Source organism: Gopherus evgoodei, chromosome 1, assembly GCF_007399415.2.
Source record: "Gopherus evgoodei ecotype Sinaloan lineage chromosome 1, rGopEvg1_v1.p, whole genome shotgun sequence".
Taxonomy (NCBI): Eukaryota; Metazoa; Chordata; order Testudines; family Testudinidae; genus Gopherus; species Gopherus evgoodei.
In genome coordinates, this window is record NC_044322.1 from 240,798,083 (window position 1) to 240,808,978 (window position 10,896).

The 10,896-nt window shown below is 43.2% G+C and overlaps 1 protein-coding gene across 1 annotated transcript; it reads left to right on the plus strand.

Annotated features, from left to right (window-relative positions):
• The first annotated feature begins 5,383 nt into the window (after positions 1 to 5,383).
• BHLHE41 (basic helix-loop-helix family member e41) lies at positions 5,384 to 10,107 on the plus strand. Its single transcript, XM_030540977.1, has 5 exons — positions 5,384 to 5,716; positions 5,987 to 6,050; positions 6,322 to 6,429; positions 6,769 to 6,880; positions 7,287 to 10,107. Exons 1-5 carry the CDS (start codon positions 5,655 to 5,657, stop codon positions 8,288 to 8,290), a joined length of 1,350 nt encoding a protein of 449 aa, XP_030396837.1. The 5' UTR covers positions 5,384 to 5,654; the 3' UTR covers positions 8,291 to 10,107.
• The last annotated feature ends 789 nt before the right edge of the window (positions 10,108 to 10,896 follow it).

The following is a 10,896-nucleotide window of genomic DNA, read 5'->3' on the forward strand; positions in this document are numbered from 1 at the left end:
CCTTTGCAGTGGTTCCTTTTACTCATTTTCATCAGATTTAACACAAACAACAAAAATCTGAAGCAGGTTCAGAATAAAACCTTGGTTCCAGTTCCTTCTTTAGCAGGATAACTGCCTATCCCTCTCTCTAGCTTCCTCCTTCAGAAAGAACTTTCAGGCCTTCAACTTTGCTGAGTAGGAAGTAATGAAACTCACCTGGTTCTGATGCCTACATTAGTCAGTAGAGTAGCTCTCTCCACACAGTCCTCAGTGTTTAGCAGGGACAGGTTATTGCAGGCTTAAGAAGTTTTCCTCCACAGGGTCTTAGAACAAGGACACTATGTCATAATTCCCTAACACTACGGTTGACTGCTGGCTCCATACTAAGGCTGAACTTTACGTGTGCCAAGAGCCTGCTTAAGTGCTATTCACCATCTGAAAACCATCAGAAAGAGGGGAATATCATCCTGTTGAATCACTAATACAATCCTCCCTAGAACCCCGAGTTTTCCTTTGGAGTCTTCCTTGCAGGAATTTACTAGGCTTCTCCCTGCTTAGTTTATAAGAATTTGGGAGACAGCAGCCACAACTCAAATATCTGAGTCCATGACTGCCTTCAAGCTTGTTTCCACTAGTGACCTAATCAAAAATTGAATGGAAATCTCAAGAGATGAAAAGCTGGAGCCCTAAAACACTGGCTGTTCTAACTCACTGTCAATGGTGCCTTTGTAAAGAAACTACAAAGTCATACTTATTTGGCTACGTGGTTCCCATAAAAAGTTATAAATATAAAAGCAGTCCTCGAAAGTCCAAAAACCCAAAACTATTTTGCATTTGGAAACTTCAATATGTGTCTCATTCCAATGGAGCTCATCTGGTCATTTTCATGTTGTGTTTCAAGAAGTGCAGAAGTTCATTGCACTAAAAAAACTTTATACACTCAAGGATTTCAAAGCACTTTGAAAACATGACACCTTGGTGAAGTATGCATTATTCCCAATGTTTGACACACAAAGAAACAGATATAGAGGCTGAGTTATTCAGTGAGATGATGCTACAAAGAAGATGCCCATTCATCCTGACCCCTAAGCCCATACCTTATTCAACAAACCTCTCCTTAGAAGAGCACCTGAGGTTCGGTTTTCTATGTCTACAATCCTATTGGTCATCAGAGGCTGGTGTTACCTGAAAGTGGACAGATAAAATTAACACATAAAGGTGGCTTCAGAGCCAGTTTAACAATCCCCTACCCCCACCCCCCGGCCCCTAGCTCTGCAGAGATTAATTGTAAAAGACAACACAGCTTGGACCTGTATTACTTTTTCCAGGTCTTTATCGTCTTTTTTGCACCCTCTCCCTGCATAGGGTTTTCCATTTAATTGAGTATCCTGGGGCAGCAGCAGCCAGAAAAGGCCTTTGTAGATTTCTATTCTGCAACATCCTAACCTAGTGGAAGAGGATGAGGGAGCCAGGAGTCCTACAGCCTGTGTGGTGGGACAGGGTCCTGCATAGGGAAGACTTGCTTTGTGTGGCTCCCAAGGGATCTATGGGGCTCAGGGCAGCACTGCAGCCCATTCCCTCCCAAGGGATCCTCATAGAGCCTTCCTCTCCTTATCTCCCTCCCGTGGGCTTTTCCACTTGCTATGGAGTTCAAATGGGCTGCAGATACATGAGAGAAGATTCTAAGTGCCATCCTGATAGTTTTAAGAACTATTCAAAAGTGGTAGTGCATTATGGTGGCAGAATATTCTTGACTAGCATTTTAAAATACTGTAGATCAGTTATGTGATCTGGTTTCCATTTAAACTAAAATGGATAATTTAAACTCATAAAACCCAAGGGAAGACGATAGCTGTACTCTGACTTTATTTTGTTCAATTTACTCTTTATGGCCAATTTCCCCCTAATAATCACAGTGTTGATTATAGGTCCTTAAGGCATCATGTTGTGATGGTGGCACTTGCAGGGAGCAATAGGCTGGGAACTGCCATTGGCTTTCACTTGCCTATTGCCTAGCCAGTGTGTTTAGTGTTGATCAATGGCATGAGCAGTAGGATGCCAAAAACAACATCACATCTAGTTTTCCTCCTCTCTCCACTCAGGAAATTTACACTCATCAGCAAAAATGAACACCACAGCCATAGAGATACAGCCTGGAAACTGGATGGGATCATGTCATTGGTGCAAGACCCTAGACAGATCTTGAACTGATAGCACAGAACTTGTCACACTCAGGGTATATGTACACTTCAAGCTGGAGGTGTAGAGACATACCTGTGCTAGCTCTGTTTGAGCTAGTGCACCAACAATAGAAGTGCAGCTGCTCGGCATGAGTGGCAGGAGAGGTTAGCCATACGAGTATGATCCTATCCAAGTGGCTAGCCCCGCCTGTGGCTAGCCCAGCCATGGCTACACATCTATTTTTAGCACATGGTTCTGATCAAGCTAGCATGGGTTTGTCTCTGTGAGCTGGAATTTACACTTCCAGCTTGAAGCGTAGACATATGCTAAGACATTGCTATATTTAACTCCTAATAATTGTCTGGATCACCCCTCTGGTGGAAAAGCCCAGGAGAAGGGGCTAAAGGAACAAAGGCTCTGGGGTGATCCCTTGGGGGAGGTTTCTCCCCATGGAATGGGCTGCAGTTCTGCCCCCAAGCCTCACAGATCCCTTGGGATCCACAAGAGGCAAGTTCTTCCAGGCCGAGAAACTGTGCCAAACCACAGAGGCTCTAGGATCCCTGGCTTTCTCCCTTTTCCACTTGGTCGGGATGTTGTAGAAGAGACAAACAACCAACACTTCTCCTGGCTACATCTGCAGGTCTTGAAAACACCTTTAAATGCCGCCCAGCTCTGAAGGCAGCGTCCCACCAGCAGCAGTGCAGACGTAAGGATGACAATACCATACCATCACACCCTTACTTCTGCACTGCTCCCTTCAGAGCTGGGTGGATGGAGAGTGGCAGTTACTGACTGAAGGCCCAGCTCTGCAGGCAGCAGTGCAGAAGTAAGGGTGGCAATACCATACCAGATCATCCTTACTTCTGCATTGCTGCTGGCGGTGAATCTGCCTTCAGAACTGGGCTCCTGGCCAGCAGCAATATTGGCAATGCCCTGACCCACCCCCAGCTCCCTAAAATAACCCTGTGACCCCCCTGCAACTCCCTTTTGGGTCAGGACCTGCCTCGTGAAATCTGTATAGGATAGGGTAAAAGCACACAAAAGACTAGATTTCATTGGGGAACACCAGATTTCAAAATCCATAATGCGTTTTTCATGGTCATGTATTTGGTAGGGCCTACGCATGGTGTATCTCCTGACTGACTTTCACTGACAATGCATAATTTCCATCAGGATCACTGGGAAGAAATTAAACAATCCTGACCGTGCAGCAGTGTTTATTTTTCTCACTAGTAGCAGGAGTTCCCAGAGCCGGAGCTAGGCATAAGCAGACTAAGCAATTGCTTAGGGGCCTGATCATACCAATAATGGGTCATTCTGTGTTGTGTGTGTGGGAGGTCCCCCAAAATATTCCTGCTTAGGGCCCCCAATGGGCTAGCACCACCTCTGGGAGCTCCTAACACCTCACTACAGCCCTTTCCACTCCTAAATACTCATTCACACTTCATGTACTGTATATGTAACAGTGCCAAGCATCCCAAAATCATAAATCAGTTTCCCAAAATCATAAGAATGGCTTTAAAAATGAGATTTTTAAAAATATAATAAATATGGAGTTTTTTAAGTTGCTGTCTCATTCTTGAGCTGTTAGAAGTTAGTCATTTTTAAAAGAAAGGTGAGATTCTCATGTAATCACATGCCTCCAGGGGCTAGGGCTTTAAAAAAAAACCAAATATCCAGAGACTCTCCAGAAAATTTTGAGGGCAGGCAACACTGACATCCGTATGTGGATCTCCTCATTTACTTCCATTTACAGTGTGTGGTTTCCATTGAGCTCCATTGGGAGAAAACAAATAAACCTGCCCCTGCGTTTGCTAACTTCCACCAGGAGCTCTTAACACCTCACCAGAGCCCAGATCTCTCCATCCCCATTTTATGTATATTTAATACAACCCCTACTTTACAGTCATTTTCATTTGCAATCTAATTTCCGCAGGGAATCAGTGGGGAGACAGTGTATAATGCTGTTCGAGCAGCAGAGGCTGGTTGCTGTTCCCACAAGCGGCAGGAGTCCCTAGCATCGCAGATTCCTCCCCCCTATACTTTGACTTGCACTGAGTCATTTCCATTGGGCTCGCTCTGGGGAGCAGGTAAATACTCCTGCTTCTGCAGCTGCGTTTGCATTTCTCCCTACGCAGCGGATGCAGCAGCAGCTGTAGCTCCAGAGCAAGGGCTCTCACCGCTGTGATGTGGCAGCGGCAGGTCGGATCACGTTGCTAGCCCTGTGCGTGTACCCGTTCGAGACAGGATTAAGGAGGAGGGTTTTTAGATGCCACTGGTAGTAAACGTGGGCTATGCGCACACATCTAGGGTTCATTATCAGACTAAGCGAAAATGTGTGTGGTGGGAGAAGGGAGGGGAGGAGGACAGGGGAGGCACGTACCACCAGACACACAGAGCAATGGACGTTCACAGGGGAGTGATTAATATTACATTTCACTCCAGTGTAACTCCTCTCCCAATGTCACCCTCTCTCTGCCTCTCCTGACAACTTCTTTGCAACAGCGATGCAGTCTGTGACAGTCATAAAACCACTAGAGCACGCTCCTGATTTACACCTACAGACATCAACTCGCAGTAATCGGTAGCCTCAAATAGGGCGCTCCTGGTTGTTTCTAATGGGCAATATTAAGAGTTACAGGCCGTTTATGATCACCTGCACGAGACAGATTAAAACAAACACCCACGAGATTATCAATGGCTCATTGAAATAAACAGGCAAAATAATCTCTCGTCACTAAATTTTAAACTCTCTAAATGGGACTCTCAGTGTAGCTCAGGAATAAAAGGACATTTTTGAATGCACCATTTTAATCACTTTAGACAGCTGATTTGAAAATAGCATCTTGGCAAACAAAGGTCTCCCCCACTACGGATTTTTCCTCCCAACGCGTTTTGCTTTTTGCACAGGACCACCACGTTGCCTCCGCTTTTAAATCCAGCATCCTTTATGCTATATGTGAAATCGCTAAACCCCCGTTCTCCCGTGCATAAACTGGCTAGACTGAAGAGCAACCAATCCTCAGACACTAAATGCACCATGATCAGGAGTGCTGCGTTTATTTCCTAACAGAAGGAAACCTCAGCTGACTGCATTGCCATTTGGAAGATGAATAGCTGGACAAAGTTGTTTTTCTTTTCCGGTCGCCTGGAGCAGCTGTCCCCGCCTCCTCTCCCTCCCACCCAAACCCCTAGTCTGGAGCTTGTATGGTACGTTCCGCACGTGAGCTGGGTGCTGGTCTGGCTGGCGACGCGCGTGCCCTGTGGCCAAACACTGATCAGTGAGTGCAAACTATCCGCACAGTGTGTGACTGTGAGTGTATGAGTGGGAGAGAGACAGCGAGGGGAGGGGAGACAAACTGCTTCACACTTTCCCCGGTGCACAAGAGAGACAGAGGCTGCATGTGCGCAGTTTTGCTCAAAGATCTCCAAAGACTCTCAGCATCCCACAGATTCAATCAAAAGCAACAACAAAAAATCAGCTGTTGTCAAACATGGATGAAGGAATCCCTCGTTTGCAAGACAGGCAGTTGCTAGAACATGTGGATTTTATAGGGTAAGGAGCCAGTGCAATATATCTCTGTCTCTTATCACTAGTGTTTCGTTTCTTCTTAAGAAACTGATATAAAGCATTGAAAAAATAGATACTTCTTAAATGGTGTCTGATTCTTGCCTCCTTTTTTGCAGTCGGGGACTATCTTTGGAGCTGTGCAATATTATATGCGTATCTTATGTTTTTTCTCTTTCTGTATGTATATATTCCCACTTACGAAAGTGATAAGTAGCTCTTTGACATACTACCATTGGATCTCTGTCATTTTTGCAGACTGGACTATCCATCCTTATATTTGTGCAAACCCAAAAGAGGCATGAAAAGAGACGAGAGTAAGGTAAGAATAAGTTTCTGAAGCTCTTCATGACCTGCCTAAATACTTAATTGGGGTTTGATGATTTTTATAGCATAGCTTTACCCATAACTGCATCCGAGTTTCTTCCCTTTGAACTTTCCCTGAATTATAAGTGTGCCTACTGGATAACAAGCATACAAGGGAAAGCTATACATGCCTTGCAATTTGCACTACATGTGGAAATTTGTTTTTTTGTTTTGATTGTCATATTAAGTGAATGTAACATTTGGCTTTTCCTGATTTTACTAATTAGGAAACATACAAACTGCCACATAGATTGATAGAAAAGAAGAGGCGAGACAGGATTAATGAATGCATTGCTCAGCTAAAAGATTTATTACCAGAGCATCTGAAATTGACGGTAAGGTGTATATATATATATATATATATATATATATATATATTTCATTGTGGGAAGAATTATACAATGTGTTCTTTGTGATTATCTTAAAATTTAAGGACAGTAACCTTAGAACTGAAAAAGTATGACTTGTGTTGGATGGTAAAGGTTTTCTACAGAGGTGTATGTATATGTGATTCAGTTTAAAGCAGCGATCATTTCTAACATGCTTATGTAAAACCAGAAGCTTGAAATATAATACTCCTTTCAAAGGGAGGTTCCTGAAGTTAGGGACACAGAATATAATGGGCAATTGTGTTGTGTTAGTAACCAAGTGTCCCTTTCCCCCCTACTTTTCAGACACTGGGGCATCTGGAGAAAGCTGTAGTTTTGGAATTAACTTTGAAACACTTGAAAGCTTTAACAGCCTTAACGGAGCAACAGCATCAGAATATAATTGCTTTACAGAATGGTAAGTCAGTTTCAGAAGAGCCAGCACATAAACATACTCAGGAGACACAGGTTGTTAAATTGGAGATCTCATAATACTATAATTCATAGGGGCAGTCCTTTGAAGTTTTTTTCATGTGCTTTGAAAGGAATATAATAAAATGCTTAGGGTATTATCCGGCCAAAATGCTGACCTCCAATGAGATGTCACCAGCCACACTGCCATGTTAACTCCCAGCAAATATAGGCATTTGTGCCCCATTAGGAGAAGTAGCCTGGATTGAAAGACTTCCCTAAGAAATCATCGAAGTTACCTTTGTTTTGACTTAAAAGAACAAGCCCAATAGCAGGGACTCCCATGCCGGTGATAGCAGCTGTTTTTATGTTGACTTTTCTTTGCATCCCTCCTCCCATATTCTCCATCACAGGGGAGCGGTCTGTGAAGTCCCCCATTCAGTGCGACCTGGATGCTTTCCATTCGGGATTTCAAACGTGCGCCAAAGAAGTCTTGCAATACCTCTCCAGGTTTGAAAGCTGGACTCCCAGAGAGCAGAGATGTGCCCAGCTCGTAAACCATCTGCACGCGGTTTCCACTCAGTTCTTACCCAGCCCCCAGCTGTTGACTCCACAGGTCCCTGTGAGCAAAGGATCCTCCTCCTCCTCCTGTGCACAAGATCGCACCGGGCAAAAGCTGGAGGCTCAGACTAACTGCGTCCCTGTCATCCAGCGGACTCACCCGCCCGTGGAGCTCGGCGGGGAGAACGACACAGACACGGATAGCGGCTATGGGGGGGAGAGCGAGGGCCGGCCGGATCGCGAGAAAGGCCAAGCGGCTGGGCTGCCCGGCGTGACTATCAAACAGGAGCCAGCCGGGGACGAGGCCCCAGCGCCCAAGAGGCTGAAGCTGGATTGCAGCAGCGCCACGCTCCCTGCTGCAGCCGCCGCCACGCTGAGCCCGGATCACCAGGCAGCTGCTGCCCTGCTGAGACCCGACGCCGCCCTGCTCAGCTCCCTCATGGCCTTTAGCGGGGGCGGGGCTGCTTTTGGCCCGCAAGCCGCCGCCGCCCCCCTTTGCCTGCCCTTCTACTTCATCTCCCCCTCCGCGGCCGCGGCCTACATGCAGCCCTTGCTGGACAAGAGCCACCTGGAGAAATATCTGTACCCGGCCGCCGCCCCGATCCCTTTGCTCTACTCCGGAATCCCGGCCCAGACCGCCGCCGCCTTCCCCTGCCTGTCTTCGGTGCTGACGCCGGCTGATAAGGCGAACGCAGCTGCCGCCGCCGCTGCCTCGGCCCTTCTGCCTCTTGACGTGGTCTCTGCTGGGCACCACCTGCCCCATCTCTTCGCTGCTGCCTGCGAGACTGGGCCCAGCCTGGACAGTGACCTTCCCTCCCCGGAAGATCTTTTGCAGCCCGGAAAGGAAAGCCCCTGAACGGTGCTACAGGACATAGGATTCAGCCCACCCATGTTCCCGAGTAGGGAGGAAGAAGGAGCCCATCCTAATAAATAACAACAGCGACAATCAGAAACAACCCACCCACTTTGTGGTTTTAAAGGAGAAAGTGTAATAGAGTTGCACGATGTTTCTGTTGTGGTGGTTTAATTTCTTTGGTGTTCTCTCCTGCTGCGTTTTTCCCTCCCCCCCAGTTTTTCTAGTGTAAAAGATCATTTGCATTTCTGTGTTTCACAGAGAATCCCAAATTGTCTCCACATTTACTGAAAGGGAGCAGATAGAGACAGGCTTCAAATCAAACATTTTGTAAGCCAGAGGGTCAGTGACATCTGAAAGTGGGTAGGCAAAAAAAGTTGCCTATGGTTATGGCCTCTCTAGATATGTGTATTAATAATAATAATATATAGAAGCAAATGAAGATCATACAGTATCTGACTCAACCGAGGGTGGGGGTGCTTAACTCTAGAGGCCTCTGCCACTGCTTGAGAATCTTTAAGGATTACATTTGCTACTCAGTATTTTTTTAATGTTTGGCTTTATAAATGCATAAATACATTAAAGAAAAGAAAAAAAATAGTAAGGATATGCTTTTCTCTAAAGTAAATGTTGCACCTTATTTTGAAATGGTTTTCTGTAGTATCTCTATGTTCCACTTAGTAATTTGCACTTGTTTTAGAGACTTGGATTGGTTCATTATCAGAATAGGGGAGAGAAAGAGAAGGTGAGTTTTAAGTACATACGTTCGCACTTTATTGATAAATGGACCATGAATGAATTGATCTTGAGCCCAGTCCTTCAGTGCTTTGAGTACCCAGAGTTGTTACTGGCTTCAGTCAGAGTTTTGGATGCAGGAGGATTAGAGGGTCAGACCTATGCTATGATTTCTTCTTAGCTAAGCTATAGCAAGTGCATTTGTTTCCACCTGTCCTTATTTAATTTCAGTATTTTCCTGAGTTTTTATAACATTGCTTTATAAAACAAACATTTCTGCACTGAACTCAAAACAAAACAAAAAAAACGGACAACTTTGAACTAATTTTATCCCAAATTAAAAACTGGAGGAAATTATTAAACATCTCAGTTTTTAATTGGAAATGCTTAGAAGATATGGGATAAGGTCCCATGCAGTCTCCAGATATCACAATTTCCCTTTCTGGAGACTGTACAGATAATCACACAGATAAAGCTTTATTAATAAGGCTTAAAACAAGACCTTGCCTAGATATTTTTAGTTTGTTGCCAAGGTAGCACTGTGAGAAATCTCACTTGAATGTTATGTAAGAGGTGAGACACAACTGTCTGACTGAGTGAATAAGTATCCTGGGTCTGTTAGTCAGTTTGATTGCATTTGCTGCTGCTGTTGCTACTGTTTGCCTCAAACGCTGTGTTTAAACAACGTTACAAAAAAATCTTACTAGCCTGCAGAATGGCTGTATGTAAATAGTTGTTAATACATCCAATTAATGATGTCTGACATGCTATTTTTGTAGGGAGAAAATGTGTTAATGATATTTTGAGTTAAATATCTTTTGGGGAAGATTTGCTGAAAAAAGTTGCACTTTTGTTACAATGCTTATGCTTGGTACAAGCTTATGCTGTCTTAAATTATTTAAAAAATAAATACTGTCTGCAAGAAAACAGCTGTTTTAGAACAGTTTAGTATGTGATATATTAGAAATCAAATCTTTATATTCAGTATTTTCCAGCACTCCACAAATTCTATTATCTAAATATTTACACACTATTTTGTGATTTAAAAAAGTCTTACTAAGGAATAAAAGCTTTAATACACAACATGGGATTGTCTAGTAATTAAAAATTCCTACATTAATACAGCATAATGGATGCATAGCAAACCTTTAAACTGTCTAGTGCGAATGCAGATAGAAATGTATGTTGTAAACAAATGCAAAACCATTTTTAAAATATGCAAAGACTTTTCTTTGAGTTTAATGAATTGTATTTTATAGTGTGTACATTACACAAAGCACTGCATAAAGCATGCATGCACACACATTTCTAATTATATTTTAAATTGTTCTATACTTTTTTGCAGTATATTCATTCTACATTTTAAAATGATAAAATGTAGCATAATTCACATTATAGATACTGTACATATTTAGTAATTGTCCATAATTATCACACTTTAATGCCATCAACCTGTCATAAAAAATCTGATAATTAGTTTCATAAATGTTGGGGAAAATCATCTCTATCTGAAACTGGAAATATTGTAAAAAAGCCCAGCTTTATAGGGATACAATCAAGTAATTTACAGTATCGGAAAAATATTCCTTTAAAGACCTTAACTGTTTTAATATAGATGAGATTTGGGGCTTTTTCCTTTTAGAATTTCATCATCCTGTTCCTGAGAAAAAAAATTTTTTTTTTTAAAGTAGGGAGAGTTTATGTAAGATATAAATATAAAAACAATGTTTTGTGCTCCCTCTACTGGTTCTTCAGTACCAATTAACAATCAAAGTGTTTTCATAGCTGCACTGACATTGGATCTAGCTGGAGTACAACTATAGTAGCAAATTTTCAAAAAAAAAAAAAAAGGCCATGTTAATTTCAATCTACCT

Bases quoted from the DNA above. Each gene is read 5' to 3' on its own strand.
- BHLHE41 (XM_030540977.1), top strand. From the start codon at position 5,655: ATGGATGAAGGAATCCCTCGTTTGCAAGACAGGCAGTTGCTAGAACAT. The intron at 6,430-6,768 runs GTAAGGTGTATA...CCTACTTTTCAG, and splicing joins CAGAGCATCTGAAATTGACG to ACACTGGGGCATCTGGAGAA. The intron at 6,881-7,286 runs GTAAGTCAGTTT...TCTCCATCACAG, and splicing joins TATAATTGCTTTACAGAATG to GGGAGCGGTCTGTGAAGTCC.